This window comes from Stegostoma tigrinum, chromosome 32 (genome assembly GCF_030684315.1).
Source record: "Stegostoma tigrinum isolate sSteTig4 chromosome 32, sSteTig4.hap1, whole genome shotgun sequence".
In the NCBI taxonomy this organism is placed as follows: Eukaryota; Metazoa; Chordata; class Chondrichthyes; order Orectolobiformes; family Stegostomatidae; genus Stegostoma; species Stegostoma tigrinum.
This window is the reverse complement of record NC_081385.1, coordinates 9,392,112-9,414,491: the sequence shown is the minus strand read 5'-3', so window position 1 is coordinate 9,414,491 and position 22,380 is coordinate 9,392,112. Positions and strand designations below refer to the sequence as shown.

At 43.8% G+C, this 22,380-nt stretch overlaps 1 protein-coding gene across 4 annotated transcripts in view; it reads right to left on the bottom strand.

Moving 5' to 3' along the window:
• dscaml1 (Down syndrome cell adhesion molecule like 1) overlaps positions 1 to 22,380 on the bottom strand; it is a 564,629-nt gene that overhangs the window by 37,093 nt on the left and 505,156 nt on the right. For all 4 annotated transcript variants that reach the window (XM_059638968.1, XM_048562212.2, XM_059638969.1 and 1 more), the window contains one exon: positions 819 to 1,007. In XM_059638968.1, coding sequence (XP_059494951.1) covers positions 819 to 1,007 — 189 coding nt within the window. The remainder of the gene's footprint in view (positions 1 to 818; positions 1,008 to 22,380) is intronic.

The window sequence follows — 22,380 nt, the reverse complement described above, 5'->3', positions numbered from 1 at the left end:
GGACCGAAGATGGAGAGAAAACAAGATAGGTGGAGAGGAGAGTATAGGTGGGGAGGTAGGGAGGGGATAGGTTAGTCCAGGGAAGACAGACAGGTCAAGGAGGCGGGATGAGGTTAGTAGGTAGGAAATGGAGGTGCGGCTTGAGGTGGGAGGAAGGGATGGGTGAGAGGAAGAACAGGTTAGGGAAGCAGAGACAGGCTGGGCTGGTTTTGGGATGCAGTAGGGGGAGGGGACGAGCTGGGCTGGTTTTGTGATGCAGTGGGGGGAGGGGAAGAACTGGGCTGGTTTTGTGATGCAGTGGGGGGAGGGGAAGAACTGGGCTGGTTTTGGGATGCAGTGGGGGGAGCGGAAGAACTGGGCTGGTTTTGGGATGCAGTGGGGGAAGGGGAGATTTTGAAGCTTGTGAAGTCCACGTTGATACCATTGGGCTGCAGGGTTCCCAAGCGGAATATGAGTTGCTGTTCCTGCAACCTTCGGGTGGCATCATTGTGGCACTGCAGGAGGCCCATGAGGGACATGTCGTCTGAGGAATGGGAGGGGGAGTTGAAATGATTCGCGACTGGGAGGTGCAGTTGTTTATTGCGAACCAAGCGGAGGTGTTCTGCAAAGCGGTCCCCAAGCCTCCGCTTGGTTTCCCCAATGTAGAGGAAACCACACCGGGTGCAATGGATACAATATACCACATTGGCAGATATGCAGGTGAACCTCTGTTTGATATGGAAGGTCATCCTGGGGCCTGGGATCGGGTGAGGGAGGAGGTGTGGGAGCAAGTGTAGCGCTTCCTGCGGTTTTTTCTTTTTCTTTTTATCCTGACTCACCTTGACCATGAGTCTTGGCCTCGATAATCTCGCTAATACGGCCAGCTCCAACACTGTTCTTGGCAGCCAGTTTCACCTTGTACCAAGTGCCACATTTAAGATGGTCCAGTTTGAAGGAGCGCTCAGTTGGGTTGATAAAGACATCCTTCCATTGTTCGCTGTTATCAACAGAGTACTGCAACACAAAGCCTGTCAGAGAAACAAAAGAGAATTGATGTTTCATTAGCTCTGTAAACTTAATTTCAAGCTAGGCCCTGATGTATGTCAGTCTTCTTGAAGGGCAAAAGGCTTTTGTTCAGGTTCATCAAATTATCTCCGTCATCACAAAAGCTTCCCTGCACAGAATCATTCCCAAATCGTAGCCCTGTGAAAGAAGTCATTTAAAAAAAACATATTACTTGTGGGTGTGCACATTGCTTGGTGATGGAAATATTTACTGGCCATCCTTGTGTCTTCCTCGAGATGGTGGTAGCGGAGCTGTTTCCTGTATTTGTACATGGGATGTGGGTGTAGCTGGCAAAGTCAGGATATGTAGCCCATCTGTCTGTGTGCCGTTTGCACATTCTCCCTGTGCCTGCGTGGGTTTCCTCCGGGTACTCCGGTTTCCTTCCAAATTCCAAAGATATGCGGGCTAGGTGGATTAGCCATGGGAAATGTAAGGTTATGGGATAGTATGGGGGCTGGGTGTAAATGGGGTATTCTTCTGTGGGTTGGTGCAGATTTAATGGGTGAGTGGCCTCTTTCCACACTGTAGCGGTTCTATGGTTCTGTGACAGTGAAGAAACAGCAATACAGTCAGGATGTAAGGACGTGCGAAATTTCAGGTGGTCATTGGTCAATGGTGAAGGTATTCCCACACAGTTCAGTAAGGACTTGACACCACTTCCAGGGGCTGCGTTGTTCCTCTTGGAGGATACTAATTGCCTCCTCATTACCAATGCCTCCTGGGCAGCTTATACTACTGTACTTGCTCGGGCATGGCACAGGTCTGCAGCATTCCCCCAGGATACAATGCTGCTTGTTCAGTTGCACAGCATGGAACCTGCCTGCGTTGACCAGCTATCGTAATCTAGTCTCATTTGGCCCACATTCCTCTGAACGCTTCCTATTCATAAACCCATCCAGATGTCTTTTAAATGTTATTAAGAGTACCTATCTCCACCACTTCCTCTGGCAGCTCATTCCATACACGCAGCACCCTCTGTGTGAAAATGTTACCCCTCAGGTCTTTTTCAAATCTTTTCCCTTCTCACCTTAAACCTATGCCCTCTAGTTTTGGACTCCCCTACCTTAGGAAAAAGACCTTGGCTATTCACCCTATCCATGCCCCTAATGATTTTATAAACGTCTATAAGGTCACCCCTCAGACTCCCATGCTCCAGGGAGAAAAGCCCAGCCTATTCACTCCCTCTCACTCAAAACCCCCAGTCCTGGCAAACATGCTTGTTAATCTATTCAGCACCCTCTCACATTTAACAACATTCTTCCTACTGAAGGGCGACCAGAATTGTACACAGTATTCCAAAAGTGGCTTCACCAATGTCCTGGACAGTCACCAGAGGAGAAGTGCAAGTCAGAAGCAAAAAGAGAATCCTCCCATTGGAGGCTAAAACCCATGTACATCCACTATCAGCGACACTCAATCTGTACATGTTTCAATTTCAGTTCTCTGGCAACAACTTTCTCTTACTCTCCTAAAATCAATGGAACATTTTGCAGACTCCCCAGGCTCTACCCCGACTTGCCATCATTCACACACTACTTGGTGTGCACAGGCATTTCCTCACTATCAGGAACAAAATTCAATAATGGGCTCAATGAACAACTCTTGTCCTCCCTAGCTCAAGAGTAATAGAAGACTAATAATAATGAAGCCATTTGAAATCCAATGTCCAACGGCTTACTTAAACTAGTACAGAAGTAAAATACCGTGGCTGCTGGAAATCCAAAAGAAACACAGAGGAAGCTGGAAAAACAGCGATAATGTTTCTGGTCTAGTGCTGAAAAAAAAATCCTGTTTCTCTCCCCACAGATGTTGCCAGCCCTGCTGAGTTTCTCCAGAATTCCACTTATTTGCAACGCAGGCGATTGCCTGTCTGTCCTCCTTTCTGAAGTTGAGCTCTGGCTTCCTTTGGATAGGTCCATGCTAAGGGCAACGCTTGCTGTCAGGTGTAATAGGAAGGATTTACAGGCTGGAACTGAACTTGTTAAGCCACATTATGTATGCACCTTCCATAGTTCGTAAATTCTACATTGCACATCATCATTCCTAAAACAATTCAATGAAGTTTCAATGTAGAGCATTCAAATCGCAGTGATAGAGGAACATCTGGTGTTGGAAAGTACTGTGAATATTATAATTGTTCAGCAGATAAATCCTTTGAATAAATTACACCAATATGATGTGACTCAATATTTTCATTCAATGCAAACTGTTTCTAAAATACACTCTGTTGCAGACTTACTGGATATGCCAATTCATAGATTCTGTACAGTGGGGAAGCAGGCCATTTGGCCCATTGAATCCACACTGACCCTCCAAAGGGCATCCCACCCAGACCCATCTCCCTACCCGATCCCTATAACCCTGTATGCCCTATGGCTAATTCACCTCACCTGACAACTTTGGGCACTATGGGCAATTTAGCGAGGCCAATCCACCAAGCAGGCACATTCATGGATGGTGGGAGGAAATTCACGTAGATGCAGGGAGAATGGGTGGAATTGAACCCAGGTCCCAGTCTGTGTGAGCCACCATGCTGCCCACTAATACATTATTAATATCAATAATATTCAGTAATATATTTACTAATATTCTTGACCAACAATCATTTTTCACCTAATGCGCCAAAAACAAATTGCTGTTGTGTGATCTTGATGACCGAAGTAGCCATGGTCGAAAACTATATAACAATTTTTTTAATCTTCTATACATTTTTGAACAAATGGAAATTATTCCGAAAACAAATCAGAGATTTTTTTTCATTTGGGGAAACTTCAGAGTCAGATTAAAAAGCAGAAAGTTCTTTTTGCTCCAATACAGAAAGTCCCAAAGTCTGCCGGCAGTAGACATGTGTAGAATGTGTATCTGGTAAACAAAAGGGAACTGCAGGTTTGGAAGAAAAGTCATTGCACAGGCAGACCCAGAGCTCCTCATTAGGTTTCCCGTGGGAGTTTATCAGAGAAAAGCTCTAAGTGTTGCCAGAATGGAAAATTATAGATAAACAACATCACTCTTAACATACATAACACAGTGTGGAGTTGGAGGAACACAGCAGGCCAGGCAGCATTCGAGGAGCAAGAAAGTTGATGCTTCAGGTCGAGGCGCTTCTTCAGTAATCTTTTCTGAAGAAAGGTCCCAAACTGAAAAGTCAACTTTTCTGCTCCTCTGACGCTGCCTATCCTGATGTATTCATCCAGCTCCACACTGTGTTATCTCTGACTCCAGCATTGGCGGTTCTTACTAACTCACTCTTTAACATTATGTGCTATTTTTACTCGTTAATACTGAAACTTGAATCTTGCTGAAAAGAAACATTTCTTTCTGAAGTTCTACGTTTTGCACATACCAGGACAAACACAAAAATGCCCAGTTTTAAATAATCACAACAATTTACAATGCAAGTATACTGATACTTAGGGGCCTATTCTCTGCAAAAAAAAATGACCTTGCAGCTTTATTGAATTACCTAGGGATTTGGGAGCCTTAAGTCTCAAATTGCTTTCCCCAAGCTAATGCCTTGGCCAGTCAGACAGTACTCTTCAAATGTTGTGAGTATTTGAAATTTGTTATTCTCGCAGATGTCCTGATACGTCATGCGTTATATGAAAAGCTTCAGCAACATGTCTATGATAACAAGGAAATCTGAAGAAGGGGCTAGGCCCGAAACGTCATCCTTCCTGCTCCTCTGATGCTGCTTGGCCTGCTGTGTTCATCCAGCTCTACACCTTGTTACCTCAGATTCTCCAGCATCTGCAGTTCCTACTATCTCAGCAACATGTCTATTTTTATTTTTGGAAAGTACAAATATAAACCTTTCAGCAATGATGTCATGTTGTGTAGGGGGAGGTCAGATTTTCATTTGAAGACCTGTCTAGAAGAACAATACACTGGAAATACTGCTGAAGCCAGATTAAGAACAAATGGGATGGTGGGACAGTTCCAAGGTGTGCAATTTTTAATGTGTTAAACTTGTGACCAAGACATAGTTGAAAGTGGCTTGCAAGGGAACACCAATGTGCATTGACGTCTCTCTCCTTCCCATGCATTTCCTTCTTGACTCCCTCATAATTTCACCTCCCTCAGTGACCACTCCTTTATCTTCCATCTGGATTCAAAGCGAGCAGCACTGACGAAATACATGACCAAATTAACGTGCTTCAAAATTCCCCTTCCATGGCTCTGAAGCAAATTTGAAGCTTGAGAAGAGGTGCTCATTTAAAAGAAAATTATTTCTTAGTCGAGGAAGGAGCTGTGACAGAGGCGATATTGATGGAGAATATAAGATGCAAACCTTAAATATGAGAAAGGGGCCGAACTCAAAAATTATACGAGAGAAGAGGATGATGATGTCAATCAGACAGGAGTCAGAGGGCTGAATTTGAAAGTGAGAGCTTCAAAATGGAGACTAGCAACTATCCCCGGACAATGGAACATCCTGGGGATCTGTGGGGTTGATAATACCCTGGGAATCTAATCAGGCCTATCACTGACTTAAATTAATATGTACTTTAAAGTTTTTGCAGATAAACAGTATCTTGCATCTCATAATTATATTTACACATGTCCTTTGTCAACATGTCTCATGAAGTCTTAGGAAGTCGAAGAAACATTGATGTGTAATATTTCTGGAACATTGTAGGGTAGCAATTCACTATTAATTACATTTTCTATTTTGACAGGCAGGGATAATATTGGATGAGTTTGTGTGGCATTGAGATGAGATCCTAAAGGGGGCGCTGTTTGGCATCTTTTGACGGCCACAGTGACATGTATTTCACACAATCTATTGGCAAATGTAAAGGCAAACCTCTCCATCAAATAATATGAAAATGGTAAGCAAAGTGTGTGATGGATGCCGACAGTAAAAAAAATAAGCTGCAAGCTGTTAAATACTTTGACAGGATGTTTCACCGAGTGAACACACACTGATTAATGTGGAGTACTCAAATACTGAGCAGTAACTCTGCCCCGTTGGATCATGTGGACTGAAGTTGGCACAATACAGGGAGCGAGAGGAAAGAGGGATGAAAGAAAGGTGGAGAGAGGTAGGAGAGAAGGTAGAAAAAGAGAAAGAGAATAAGATGGGGAGTCATAGCGCTGTACAGCATGGAAACAGATCCTTTGGTCCAACTCGTCTGGGGCTGACCAGATATCCTACATTAATCTAGTCTCATTTGACAGCATTTGGCTCGCATCCCTCTCAACCCCTCCTATTCATATACCCATACAGATGCTTTTCAAATGCTGTAATTGTACCAGCGTCTGCCACTTCCGCTGGCAGCTCATTCCCTACACGCACCACCCTCTTCGTGAAAAAGTTGTCCCTCTGGGGTCTTTTAAATCTTTCCCCTCTCACCTTGAGGGAGGATAGGAATATAAATTTGAGATCAGGGTAGAGGGAGGGCAGCATCACTCCAAACTGCACCTCAGGGATGAATATTTCGCAGTTTAGATTCACACAAGTAGTGAAGAAAGTAACTGTTGTCAACAGATTTGCAACTAAGCAAGATTCAGGAGATGGTAAATTTGAGCGGGAGATTAAAAGCAAGGCTAATGTCCCTCGAAGAGTTAATGCCATGGATAACAGATCATTTTTGTAAGCTCTAACTCTGACTGTGCAACAGGGACAAAAACGATTTTTTTTCTCATAATGCGTTCAGTTATTTTGAACATAATGGGACTGGAAATTGCATTCCATTTTACCAGAGAGCGTGTGCGCACTGGGCGCGAGTGGGGGAGGGGGGGAGTTATCAGTATGTTGAAGATCACTGTGCATCATTCCTGATGATGTTCATCTCTCCTACTCGGTGCCACAGATAAGGCAAACAGAAGAAGGGTGAAGAACGGAGCAAGGATGATATTGCAATAAAACAGGCAAAACAATGATTTCCATCTACATTAATATGTATGAAACCAGGCCACCGATTTCCATTGGTGTTGAACAATACTCCCCTCACACGCAGCAGACAGACACACACTCTTTCTCATCTCAAAGAGATTATATTTGCATTGGAAAACAACCGTTCTCCACAGACAGGCCTCAGGGAAACGGTGCAGCTGCATAGGGCTGTTGATATGTCAGCTGGAAGTAACATTGAAGGAAGAAAGATTTTACCACAGTCCAATAAGGCACTGTTTATTCGGATAGAGCCGGACATGGACACAGCGCTTGTACAAAATAAAAACTTTGCACTGCCCTCACTGTGGCCCCTGGTTTCGGACATATCAAGCTTCCAGTTATTTTAATCAATCTGCACTGATACACGTCTGGAGCAGGCGGGACTGGGAACCTGGCCTCCTGGCCCAGAGGTAGGGGTCTACCACCGCACCACGTACGCCTTTCCATATTGTAAGCATGTTAACGGTGGGCTTTTAGAGATCTGCTCTGACCTCTGGAAAGCAGTAGCAACTATTAGAGTTGGAAGTATTGTTGTGAGAATCTTATTTTTATTTGTAACTAATGCTCCGACCAATACTATTTTTCTGTATAAAGCCTGAATTTTAAAGGCATAAGGGACACTTTTGGCACTATAGCAGGGCAAGAAAAGGAGAAGACTGTGTGTCACTTTTGGAAATAGTGATTTCTTAATGAGTAGCATTTTATAGAGTCGTGAAGTCAAAGAGATGCACAATGCGGAAACAGACCTTTCGGTCCACATATCCTAAATAAATCTGGCCCATATCCCTTTAAATCCTTTTCATTCATGTACCCATCCAGATGCCTTTTAAATGTTGTAATTGTACCAGCCTCCTCCACTTCCTCTGGCAGTTTGTTCCATACACGCACCACCCTCTCTGAAAAAGTTGCCCCTCAGGTCCTTTTTAAATCTTTCACCTCTCACCTTAAACCTGTGCCCTCTAATTTTGGACTCACCTACCTGGGGCAAAGACCTTGTCCATTTACCCTATGCATGCCTCTCACAACTTTATAAACCCTTTTAAGGTCATCCATCAGCCTCCGACGCTCCATGCAAAGTAGCACATCCCAATGGTTGGACCAATGGTTACCGCCATGGTCCCACCCATGACTCAACGGAAAAGGAGCCAGAGATTGCCCGACTCCTGGCTTCTTCTATCTCACATTCTCCAGCCCACAGTCCCATCGTAAATAGGGCAAGGATGTTGGTCCAAAGTCTGTCCCTGCTGGATTGGGGATTACACCCCATGTTGTTGGCACAAATCTGGTCCACACTGATTGTTGGCCAACTGACAACTCCCCGAAACGATCCAGGCTTACTGTGACAACAAAATCTTTTACATATATGCTCTGGTTTGGAGCCATGGAGAATACAGGACTGGCTCCACTTTCTTTCCATCAAATGGTGCGGTGCAGTGGCTCAGTGGTTAGCACTGCCACCTCACAGCGCTTGAGGCCAGGGCTCAATTCCTTACCTTTGGGCGACTGTCTGTGTGGAGTTTGCACATTCTCCTGTTGACTGGGTGGGTTTTCTCCCAGTGTCCAAAGATGTACAGGTTAGGTAGACTGGCCACACTAAATTGCCCATAGTGTCCAGGAATGTGCAAGCTAGCTAGGTTAGCCATAGGAAATGCAGGGTATGGGGAAAGGGTTGGCAGGGGGTGGTCTGGATGTGATGGTCTTTGGAAGGTCAATTTGGACTTGATGGGCCGAATGGTCTGCTTCCACACACTATGGATTCTATGATTCAGATGGCTGACCAGGAATCTCTGTTGCATTTTTGATCTGTGACTGGAGTGTGCTGGAAGGATGAACAAGTTGATGCTCAACTATGTGTTCTGAACATACCTTCATTGAGTATCAAGTTCTTGTGAGGTCAGAGCTTTTTGCCCAGGGAGGGGTGGACATTACCCATTGCAAGACAAGACTTCCTAACTCTGGGCTACACAATAAAAATATGTCCAAAATGGACTCCAGTGTTTCACTGTGCTACAACTGAAAGGATGAGTGGAAAAAGTTAGGAGACATTATGGTGCAGTAGGTAGTGTTCTTTCCTGCGGGCCAGATGCTTCAGATTGAGTCACAGGCCAGGTCCTGTTGACCATGTAAGGCACGTTTACAATGTGGCCAAACAGTTTGATTCTCAGCCTGTAAATCATTTCAATGATCCTGATGGCAGGAGGTAAGGCTGGGACAGTCTCCTGTTCAGCCATTGTCCGGAAGGCAGCGTTTTGCTACAATTGCACAGGCTCTTGGTGGCACCACGCCCTAAGGTATTGGGCACAATTTTGGCCTCCTTATCTGAGCAGGGATGTTCTAGCTACGAAAGGAGTGGGTCAAAAGGTTTTTCTGGCTAATTCCTGGGACAGCAGGACTGACACATGAAGAGAGACTGGATCGGTTCGGACTATATTGTCTGGAGTTTAAATACTCATGGAAACGCATACAATTCTAACAGGACTAGAAACGGTAATTGCAAGAAGGATGTTACCAATGACCAGCGAGTCGAGAACCAGGGGGTATGGGGTAGGCCATTTAGGGCTGAGATGAGGAGAAAGTTCTTCACCCAGAGACTAATGAGCCTGTTGAATTCACTGCTACAGAAGCTGGTTGATGATAAAACATTGACTATTTTCAAGAAGGAGTTAGATATAGTTCTTTGGGCATTATTAACCTTTTAATGGCAATGGAAACCTCTAATACAAGGGGCAAACAAATGAAGAGCAATAATGTCTTATGTGAGAAAAAGAGGATTGCTATAAATACACAGCAAGTAAGTCAACAATCAAAAGAAAGGAAAAGATTGGTTAATATTTTGTCTGGATTCCAATCAAAAGAAAGGAAAAGATTGGTTAATATTTTGTCTGGATCCCTATTTGGAAGAGATAAAAACTGGGGCAAGATAACTATATTTCACTACATTTCAACTGATGCAATTTTTAAACATTTCTGGATTACAATTTTCACTATAGTGGGATACAGCTGCTTAAGACACTCCTTAAAAATGTGCCTCAGCTGGTGCTAATATTTCCTTTGGCACCAATTTTCATTTGATAATTGTCCCAGTGATGATATGTTACTGTGCTAAAGTTGCTATATAACTCTCAATTGTTGTTATATTTAAATAGTACATGTTGTTAGAACAGAGTGACATAGGGATGAGGAGCAGGAGGAGGCAGCTCCTTGAGCCCACTCTGCCATTTAAAGTGACCATGGCTCATCTCTGTCTCAACTCCGCTTCCCTGCCAGTTCCCCTTGGCCCTTTATCCCCCTTTTCATCAGAAACATACACTTTTCTTTTCTTGAATCTATTAATTGATTCTGCCTCTTCTGTTCTCCCATGAAGGTGTAATTCCAGGCCTTTCTAAACCTGTCTCTGAACCTGTTCAATGCCAAACATATTCATAACATGGCCCTTATCATTCCTTTGATTTGTCTCATACATCTGTCAAGTTATCCAGTGATACTCAGTTCCAGTAAAGCCAATCACAATGAAGGCTGGTAGAATGTGACGGTCAGCTCAGTACTGTTACTCAGACACACCAAGATAGTTACCTTTTCCAAATGGTGTGGAAGCTTATGCACATGGCCATTTTTAGACGGGCAGGACATGAATAAAATTTACAAAATTGTTTACTTCCATCAATATATTCCCTTCCATCCCCTAGCTTTCTACAACATTTGAAAACAAACTTCTTCAAGAATGAGAGGTCATCATTTTAAGGTGAGGGGTAGCAGATTTAAAGCAGAGATAAAGCAAATGCTTTCAAAGTGTTGTGAATCTATGGAATTCACTAACCCAGAGTAGAGCGGTGCCACAACGGTGAGTAAATTTAAGGAGGGCATAGACAGGTTTTTCATTAATAACGACTAGAAGGGAAATGGGGAGTAGGCAAGAAGGTAGCATTCAGGAAAGAAGAGAATTTGCTGGAAAAGCTCTGGCAGCATCTTGAAGGAAAAAAAAACAGTGAATACTTTGGGTCCGGTGACCCTTCCTTAAAACTGATGGTGCCACTAAGGTGGTATTCAGGCTGAGGTGAGATCAGCCATGATTGTATTGAATGGCAGAAGAGGCTCGAGGGGCTGAATGGTCTACCCCTGCTCCTAGTTCTTACGTTCTTGACTGTACGGTGAATGTTACACTCAGCCACATTTACCTTTCCCTCCAGCTTAAGATTGCTATTTTCCTCCTGTTTATTTCCCAATATAACATAGCAGCATTGGATAATTCCACTTGCTAGGAAAAACTGCGTTGTTAGCAAACTACACAAGATCAGTTTTCATTTCCAACTGTATAGAAGACTGAGGAGTGAATTGATCTAGGCGTTCATAATTTTATGAGGATTTGATAAAATACATGTTTGGAATCTAATTCCAATGGTGAGGGAATCAACAGGACATAATCTTAAAAGGAGAGGCAGGATATTCAGGCAGGAAGTCAGGCAAAACACAAAGAGGACTGAAAATCTCAAGCCCTTTCTCTCAAAAGGCTCCGGAAAAATTGGGACAATTTGAGCTGAGGTCAATAGATTTTTGTTTGCTAAGGGTATCAATGAATATTGAGCATAAATAAATGGAGTTCAAATGCAGCTCATCCACTGTGCAGGCTCAGAGGGCTTAAGGGCCTACTCATTTTTCTATGTAAGAAATTTCACACCAGCTGACATCACCATGAAGGTCCCTTCTTCTCAACCATTCCCTTTGCCTGAAATGTGGTGATTCTCAGGTTAGACTCACCAGCAGTTATCTCTCTAATGAGAGACCAACCCTCTGGTCCTCCAGAACTTTTGGAATACTACATTCCAGTCCTCTTTGTGTTTTGCCTGACTTCCTGCCTGAATATCCTGCCTCTCCTTTTAAGATTATGTCCTGTTGATTACTGCATTCTGGTCTCCTTGCTCTCGGAAGGATGTTGTGAAACTTGAAACAGTTCAGAAAAGATTTACAAGCACGCTGCCAGGGTTGGAGGCTTTAAGCGATAGGGAGAGGCTGAATAGGCTGGGACTATTTTCCCTGGAGCATCGGAGGCTGAGGGGTGATCTAATAGAGGTTCATAAAATCATGAGGGGCATGGATAGGGTGAATAGGCAAGGTCCAAAACTAAAGGGCATAGGTTTAAGGCGAGAGGGGAATGATTTAAAAGGGACCTCAGGGGCAACTTTTTCACGAGACAGCATGGTGCACGCATGTAATGAGCTGCCAGAGGAAGTGGTGGAGGCTGGTAAAATTACAGCATTTAAAAGGCATCTGGATGCGTATATGAATGAAAAAGATTTAAAGGGATATGGGCCAAATGCTAGCAAATAGGACTAAATTAATGTAGCATAATGTATCTGGTTAGCATGGACAAGTTGGACTGAAGGGTCTGTGTCTGTGCTGTACAACTCTGTGATTCTATGATTCTACTACTAGCATTGGAAGAGAGGAGAAGGTGGCACAATGGTTTGTCTAGGTACTAGCTACTAGATATTCATGCTACAATTCTGGGGACATTGGTTCAAATCCTACTATGGCAATTTATTAATCTGGATTTAAAAAGCTGTTTGCAACGACAGCTATCATCAATTGTTGCAGAAACCCAGCTGGTTCATTGATAATTTTTTAGGGAATGAAATCTACTGTCTTTACTTGGTCTGGCGTGATTGTAACCCCATGCTCACAGCTATGTGGTTGACTCTGAACTAGCCTTTGATATGGGCTAGACAGCCGTTCAGTTCAAAGGCCGTTAAGTTTGGGAAACAAACGTTGGCCGTATCAGTAATACCCACATCTCATGAAAGAATAAGGGGAAAAAAAACCTCACTATTCCTAACATTACTAATCAGTGCAATTAAATATACATTGTCATTCACACCTCCACTGAATGGGTCTGAGATCTGGAGTCATCTATGTCGCTTGCTTGCTGTTTATCCCAGGTTCTAGCTGATGTTCAAATGTTCCAGGAACTTAAAGAGTTAAGTAAGAATCAAGTCATTTCTCAACAGTGAAAGCACTAACATTACCAGTCACAACAAATATCCTTATTATTTAAATGCAGTCAACTCCAGGTGAAAGGTAATATTACATTATACTGAAAATGATCTAGGCACTGTGCTGATCAATTATATAGCATCAAGGGGACAAAGCCCTTCAAATTAATTTTCATTCGAGCTGTATCAACATGTCACATTTGCACTCATTTCCTACTGTCTAACCCCTATTATGTTGTCACGTCTTTGTAACACTTTTGTGTCAACCTTTTCTATTGTAGGTTACTGTGTCCAAATGGATCATGGAGACTGTCTACAGATGCATTCACATTGTAATTACGCCTCCCATGATAGTACCTCAGCTAATGACTCCTGTATAGCTAGTCCACCGAGTTTGTGCCATATCTATCATGCTTTGTGACCCTCCCCATCAACCACCACCACCCCCTGTGATGTGACCTATTAATTAACGGTATCTTCAAAATAGATGAAAAATAAACTCTTGGTCAGTTGAGGAGAAAGGTTTGGAGGCAATTTCTCACTAACCATCCAAAGGAGGCAGAAAACAAATTCTCAAAGAGCATGCCAAAGGAATGGTTCTGTGGGAAAAGGTGGATTTTGATGTAAAGATCTGGGTAAGGGATGGTTAAAATGCAACCAGGGATTTACCAACCCTTTTTCTGAACTTTCTGTTATGATTATAGCCAAATAACGTTGTTGAAGCACGAGCACAGACTAGGGAATTCCCCATCTGTATCTCTCACCCAGTGAGGAGACAAAATAGCTGACTATTTCCTAAGCGGGCCCAAATAATATTTTATATTCGGGTGTTACAGCTTTCCTTGTTATTTGTTGGCATTATTCCAGCAGTTGGTCCAAGTTCTCTGCACCTTTATCAGAGCCTCGTGGTATGGGTTCTGAACGTATAGAGACTCATGCTCGATAACATTGTTCAAAGGACATTAGCAAAGAACCTTCTGTGGCAATACCCTCTACATTTATCGACAGTAAATGTCATACATCAGATATGGGCTGTTACTATCAAGATTGGACTACAGATACTTTTCTCATATTCAAAATCTTAAGACCAACACAAATCCTTGTGTCATCTGCAAATGCATTGATGGTTTGGTCATTGTCTTCCTCTAGATTATTAATACAGATAGTTACAGGATTCCACAACCAGAAATCTGCCATTCTTACTTGGTCTGGCCTACATGTGACTTCAGATTCACAGCGATGTGGTTGATTCTAAACTGCTCTTTGATCAGGCTTGGTGTGCTAATCAACCGAAAGGCAGTTAGATTTAGAAAACAAATACTGGCCTTGACAGTAACAGCCACACCCCATTAACGAATAGAGGATAACTTACACAGAGAGGTGTGAGAGCATGGAATGCGTTGCCAGCAGCAGTTGTGGAAGCAGGGTCATTGGGGTCATTTAAGAGACTGCTGGACATGCATATGGTCACAGCAATTTGAGGGTGCATACATGAGGATCAATGGTCGGCACAACATGGTGGGCTGAAGGGCCTGTTCTGTGCTGTACTGTTCTATATTCTATGTTCTGTGTTCTATGTTCTAAAACTTGCTAACGTTACAAGTCACGAGAATTAAATATAACTTTTTTTTTATTCACACCTCCACTGTTTTCTCTGTACATGATTGTGGACAGAATGGCTTACTTATTTATTCCCAGGATTTTCTTACTTGTTCATGGATAAAGGACAGCATTGGCTGGAGAAGCATTTATTGGCCAGCCGTAATTGGCCAATGGATATTTAAGAGTCAGCCATGCTGCAAATTGTGTTATATGTATGATTCCACTCTCGAACGACTGTCTGTGCAGAATTTGCACATTCTCCTCATGTCTGCGTGGGTTTCCTCTGAGTGGTCCAGTTTCCTCCCACAGTCCAAAGATGTGCAGGCTAGCTGGATTATCCATGAGAAATGCAGAGTGACAGGGGTAGGGTAAGGTGGTGGGTCTGGGGTGAATTCTCTTTTGAGGGTTGGTGTATCTGGGATGGGCCAAAAGGCCTGCTTCCACACGGACGAGACTCCACGAATCTATGTAGGCCATGCCCAGCTGAGGAAGGCGGATTTCCTTCCCTGAGGGACATTAGGGAACTAGATTTTCTTTAAAAACAATACATCCTGGTTACCATTAGGCTAGATTTTTATTGAATTCAAATTTCACCATTTGCCACAGTGCGATGTAAACCCATTCCCCCAGAAGATTAGCATGGGGTTCTGGATAACTAATCCCGTGGCATTACCACTAAGCTACCTTATCCCATAGGACTCCTGGCTTTGCAAATTGGCCTTTTGTATAACCCCTTGTCAAAAGCTTTTTACAAATCCGTCTATGTGTTGTTAACAAAGTTGCCTTCCTCTATGAGTTGTCAATTCTGGGGTCAGGCAGACTCCAGGAGTTGTCATTTACTCATCCTCCTCCCATACTCATGTCATGAAATGTGATGAACTTTGTCTTAATTTTACTTTTTATTATTATGTATGACCTCTGTCACGAACATAGGTGATGTGGTGTGGTGACTTATAAAACTTTTCACTGTATTTTTCATGTAAAAGTACATGTGACAATAAATATCTATTCTATTCTATTCTATGCTATTCTTTGGTCACCCAGCATGTCCGTCCTCACAATGCAATGCCTTCCCAACCAATTGGATAATCCTTGACCATAGGTTCAACATGTCAAGTCTGATTTCTTCTATTTTATGGGATCTGGGCATTGCTGGCTGGGACAGCATTAATTACTTGTCGTTCATGATCCAAAGGGCAGTTAAAAGTCAAACACTTTGCTGTTGTTCTGGAGTCACATGTTGCCATGGGCTTTTACAACAATTGACAAATAAAAAGCTAACAAATGTGGAGGTGAGAGCAAAATACTGTTGGTTCTGGAAAGCTGAAATCAAAACAGAGAATTCTGGATAAACTCAGCAGGTCTGGCAGCATTGCAGTGAAAGAAATAGAGTTAATGGTTTAAGTCTAAAGGCTACGTAGAGACTAATGTTTGACTCCTTGAAGCCCCTGAACAAATCTGGAGGGTTGGAAACCCAACTTAATTTGCTAACTTAGTAAACATCTTGAAGAATTCAATTAGTTTAGTGAAAAACAAACCTCTTTTTCTGATGAGCTTCTATTTACCAAAGAATTCTACTTCTGCAACAGATTGCTGAAGTAATAGAGGCATTCCAAAAAGCAGTACCTGCACTGAATTTGCAACCACTTTTGGCACACAGATGTAAAGGAGAAGAGGTCACAAATATCCATACAATCAAAGACATTCTGATTCCTGCTCTCTGAAACTCACATTGTGCACTGTGGAATTGACTCAAGCTTCTTTCATTAGTCCTCTGGGCAGTTGCCTTGCTTTTGCACAAAGCTCTGGCTGTGGTTACCCATTGATTGGTTTTAGTCTATGAAAAGAGATCCTTATTTAACTAACTCCTGTGGGAGCACTCTGAAATGTTCGGCTTTGTACTGGATTACTAGAATGTTAAGGGAGAAAAGATGTGCCTTACATTTTACACGATATTCATCAAACAGTAAACAAGTGTACTTACAGCAAGGTCATAAACTCCCTCAGTGAAGAAAATTACTGCAGAACCAGCCTTAGAATTCTGTCTATTTTGTGGCATCTTGTCAAATAGCATTCCAGAAATCTAAACAGCTTATGTCAACTAGGCATCCCTTCATCTAAACATCAGCAGACTCAGGAGGAATTCATTATTATAAGTAGAGGCCTGCTTCTTATTCATTCATAGGATATGGGTGTCACTGGCTAGGCCAATATATATTGGTCATCCCTAACTGGCCCTTGATTTGAGTGGTTTGCGAAGATTGGAAACCCATTTTCAGAAAGCATCTGAGAATCAACCCTTTTGCATACAGATCAAAGCATGTAAGGAGAGGCATTGATAGGGTGGATAGTTAGAGGCTTTTTCCCAAGGTTGAAGTTACAATTACAAGGGGACACAGATTCAAAGGAGATGTGAGAGGGAAGTTTTTCACGCACAGAATGGTAGGAGCCTGGAATGTACTTCCAGAACACGTGGTGGAAGCAGACACGTTGGTGACATTTAAGAGGCATCTGGATGGTTCCTTGAATAGGGAGGGAATAGAGGGATACTCACTGAATAAGGGCAGAATGTTTATTTTTTAGATTAGTTACGGCATGATGATTGGCACAGACTTGGAGGGCCGAAGGGCTTGTTCCTGTGCTATATTTCTCTTATGTTCTTTTGTTCTTTGACAGTAGATTTCCCTTCTCCCAGGAAAATTGTGTTGAAGTGCCAGTGATGGACTGAGGTGACCAAAGTCAGAAGTCACATGACACCAGCTTATAGGCCAACTGGTTTATTTGAAATCACAAGCTTTCGGAGTGTAGCCTGATGAAGGGGAAAGCTTGTGATTTCAGATAAACCTGTTGGACTATAAGCTGGCATCATGTGAATTCTGACTTCGGAACCAGATGGCTCCTTAATAACAACTAACATGATTGCCATTAGACCAGCTTTCTATCAAATGCAAATCTTACCAACTGACAAGGTGGGATTTGAATCCATATTCTCAGAGCATTAGCCTGGGAGACTAGATAACTTTCCCCACTGCCCCATCTCCTCCCAGAATATTTGCACAGATCGAGCCACCCAAACTTTCCACTCTGATGTTTATGGGCCATTGGAGCCTTCTCCCAGCTTTACTCAGCTATATCTACCATCAGAATCCTCCATTTCCCCTTCTTCTGAAGCACTTATCTAGCTTCCTCTTAAATATATCTATTTGCTGTATTCACTCCTTATGGTAGGGCACTCCATGAAAGAGTGGCAGCTGATGACCATCAATATGAGCTTTCTTAAAAAAAATTATGCTGGGATATGCATGGGGGAATGACTGAACTTTACCCCCATTCGTGCTGAGGTGGCAACATTGGAGGGCTCACATAGTGTCTCTTTCCCTGCCCGCTGTCCTGTTGGTTGCCTGCAATATGAGGGGCCAAAAGTCTTCTTTCACCTTGCAGCATGAGTGTCACATTTTTAGTTAAAATAAAACCTTCCAACTTTGGAGACTCTGGTGGGGCATTTCACTCTGGCAGGCTCATCTCTCCTCAGGGATGTTAATGCCCTTGCATTTCTGCACACCCCTCGCCCGCTTTTTCTACTTACAGTTCCAATCCATTGATGTGTTTGAAATTGATGGGGAATTTACACTATATTCACCAATGATATAATACCCACTCACATCAAAAGGTAAAAAATGGTGGATGGGCAACTAAAGAAGCACTTTGAGCTTTAGAGCCTTGAACATGTAATATCTGTTGCAGTCACAGCTATTTAGAACATAGAACACCACAGGCCCTTTGGCCCACAATGGTGTGCTGACCTATTATCCTACTAAAATCAGGGAGGGCTCTTCAACCCTGCTGGCATCATTGGCTGGAGGATAAAGGGGTGAGTGGCAGTTTGGTCAAGGGAGCAGAATCCTGGGTGGCACAGAGGCTCAGTAGTTAGCACTATCGCCTCACAGTGCCAAGGACCTAGGTTTGATTCCACTCTTGGATGACTGTCTGTGTGGAGTTTGCACATTCTCACTGTGTCTGTGTGGGTTTCCTCCAAATGCTCCGGTTTCCTCTCATAGTCCAAAGACGTGCAGATTAGCTGTGTTAGCAGTGGGAACTGCAGGGTTACAGGGATAGGATCTGAGTGGAATGCTCTTCAGAGGGTCAGTGTGGAGTCAATGGGCCAAATGGCCTGCTTCCAAAGTGTAGGGGTTCTATAATATGGTCCTCTGTCACAGAGGATGCCACCTCTTCACCTCGGTCCTTTGCCCCATTTCCAGGCCCATGACAAATTTTACTGGGCAGCCCCATACGGCAAATGCCCTTCACCCTTACTAACCCAGTGGCAGAGGACAGATGCTCTTGAGTGCCCTCGAATAGGTCACCCTAAGGGCTTCAATTAAACCCTGGGTGGGAAGCCCATCCTTGACCATCTCCATTGTTGAGACAATTACACTGATGTCTCACCTCATCGAACCACCCCCACCCCCACCTCACTCCCGACCCCCACCTTCCTCCCAATTCCATGATACAAGTTGGACTCCCACTCCCTGCCCTCCCCTCAGACCAGGTTAAGGTCTGCCCAGCGGGTGTGAAAATCCCGCCTTGCTATTTGTAGCCTCTGAGAAGAGAACCCTTGCCACATCCACCTCTCTGACAGCCAGGAGCTGGAACCTGAATCAGGAGAAGCTCCAAACAAATGTGATGGTTTCTGGGTTTGGCTGTGTAGGCTAAAGAAGGGCAGTATTTAGATTAAAGTGAAGGTGTAAATTATAAACAAACTGTTGAACTGAGAAATGAATACTCCTGGCACTAAAGACCATCAGGATACTCCCAACTTTGGAGATTCTGGTGGGACTAAAGAACAGATGACTGACTAATGCCTCTCCCCACTGGAATGTCTGTGCCTTAACTACTGATTAAAACTCGATTGTTAAACTGTTAAATGGAGAAATAAATACTCCTGGCACTAAAAACCATCCGCCCAGGTGAGCCAAGCGAGAGTGTCAGTACTTTATTGTTTAGTCATCTTCTTTTTAGCCTGGGGCAGCCCTTGCAGTAAAACATTCAGACTGTCCTCTGAATGCTCATGGCAAAAATTATGTGCATACTTGGTTCAGAGAGATGCACTGTATAGAATTAGAAAGGGCTTTCATGCCCCTGGGCAAAACCTGGGGCAAAGTGTTAGAAAGTCAAAACAAACATATTACAGGCCAGAGATAATGGGAACTGCAGATGCTGGAGAATTCCAAGATAATAAAATGTGAGGCTGGATGAACACAGCAGGCCAAGCAGCATCTCAGGAGCACAAAAGCATCTCTCTCCTGTATCCCTTCATTGATTTAGTTCTGCCTTTGCATTTTCTAATTGCTGTTGTATAAAATAAAGCATTTTGCTTTATTAGGAAAGGGAAATGACCTTTACCCTGACTGCACACCCCATCCCGATCCTGAGATTTTCCTGTATTCCTTCCACCCAGTATAGCCAATAGCCCAAGGCACAGGAACATCTGAAAACTAACTTAACTCTGAAGGAGAACTGCGCACTTAATCATAAGTAATGTTATTATCAGTCATTAGAAATAATGGGAACTGCAGATGCTGGAGAATCCAAGATAACAAAGTGTGAAGCTGGATGAACACAGCAGGCCAAGCAGCATCTCAGGAGCTCCTTTTGCAAAGTGTTTTGTTTACAGTGCAATACAGTCTTTTGCTGGAGGAGGTGAGATATTTCAAGTTACATTAAAAGACCAGAGCCCTGATACGAACTCTGGCTAAGATGGGCTTGGAGACAGTTAAATGTAACTAAGTGACCTGGGATAGTAGGAACTGCTGATGTTGGAGAATCTGAGATAACAAGGTATAGAGCTGGATGAATGCAGCAGGCCAAGCAGCATCTTAGGGGCACAAAAGCTGATGTTTTGGGCCGAGACCCTTCATCAGGAAAGGGGGATAGGGAGAGGATTCTGAAATAAATAGGGAGAGAGGGGGAGGTGGACTGAAGATAGATAGAGGAGAAGATAGGTGGAGAGGAGAGTATGGATGGGGAGGCAGGGAGGAGATAGGTCAATCCAGGGAGGATGGACAGGTCAAGGGGGCGGGATGAGGTTAGTAGGTAGGAAATGGAGGTGCGGCTTGAGGTGGGAGGAGGGGATAGGTGAGAGGAAGAACAGGTTAGGTAGGCGGGGACAAGCTGGGCTGGTTTTGGGATGCAGTGGGGGAAGGGGAGATTTTGAAGCTTGTGAAATCCACATTGATATCATTGGGCTTCAGGGTTCCCAAGCGGAATATGAGATGCTGTTCCTGCAACCTACGGGTGGCATCATTTTGGCACTGCAGGAGGCCCAAGATGGACATGTCGCCTAAGGAATGGGAGGGGAAGTTGAAATGGCTCGCGACTGGGAGGTGCAGTTGTTTACTGCGGACTGTGTGTAGGTGTTCTGCAAAGCGGTCCCCAAGCCTCTGCTTGGTTTCCCCAATGTAGAGGAAGCCACACCGTGTACAGTAGATGCAGTATACCACATTGGCGGACGTGCAGGTAAACATCTGCTTGATGTGGAAAGTCATCCTGGGGCCTGGGATGGGGGTGAGGGAGGAGGTGTGGGGGCAGATGTTGTTAGACCCTTCTTCGGAAAGGGTTTCAGAGACATTTCTGAAGAAGGGTCTAGACCCAAAATGTCAGCTTTCCTGCTCCTCTGATGCTGCTTGGCCTGCTGCGTTCGTCCAGCTCTACACCTTGTTATCGCTAACTGACCTGGGATGCTGTTAACTCCAAGGCTTTGTTTAAATGGAAACAGATACAAACCTGCCCCTCGCCCAGAGTCAAAGGCTGGCATGTGAATAAGGCAGCAGCTGGACTCCTGGACACCCTCAACATGTTCCACGGAGACAGAAGGACGGGAGAAAGGTTGGGGTAGGGAGGCCATGTGTGTTGGGGGCTGGTTGTGAACTTTGGTGGTAGAGGAATCATAGAGAGGGAGAGGGGTGAAGTTTAAAAACAAGGTTGAGAATTTTGGAAGTATTACTTAAACATGAGTCAATGTAAGACCGTAAGACGCTAAGACATAGGAGTGGAAGTAAGGCCATTTGGCCCATCGAGTCCACACCGCCATTTAATCATGGCTGCTGGGCCTTTCAACTCCACTTACCCGCACTTTCCCCGCAGCCCTTAATTCCCCACGAGATAAAGAATTTCTCAATTTCTGCCTTGAAGATATTTAAAGTCCCGGCCTCAACTGCGGTCTGCAGCAATGAAATCCACAAGCCCACCACTCTCTGGCTGAAGAAATGTCTCCTCATTTACGTTCTAAATTGACCCCTCTAATTCTAAGGCTGTGCCCATGGGTCCCAGTCTCCCCACCTAACGGAAACAACTTCCCAGCATCCATCCTTTCTAAGCTATGCGTTATCTTGTAAGTTTCTATTAGATCTCCCTGAATAGGTCAGTGTAGGTTAGTGAGCACAGAGATGGTTGGGGAATGGGACTAGGCCCCCCTTGGGTTTACATCAGCAGAGCTTTGAATGAAGATAAGGTGTGAGACAGACAAGGAGGACAGCCAGGAGCAAATTACTGCAGACTCTGGAATCTGTACTGAAAACGATGAAGGCCCATCATGATGAAGACACAAAAAGTTTGCTTTCTCTCCATGGACCTGCTGTGATCTCCAGCATTGTTGTTTTCAGGGAAAGAGCCATGTCTAGAGGTAACAAAGGCACAAAGTGAGAACTTAACAGAATTTTGAGGAAGCGGTAAATTTGAGGGTGGATTATGGAGCCTAACAGCATACAACAGCCACCAGCAAGGGACATTAATAACTACTAAAGGCCAAACAAACTGCGGATGCTGTAAATCAGGAACAAAAACAAAGTTGCT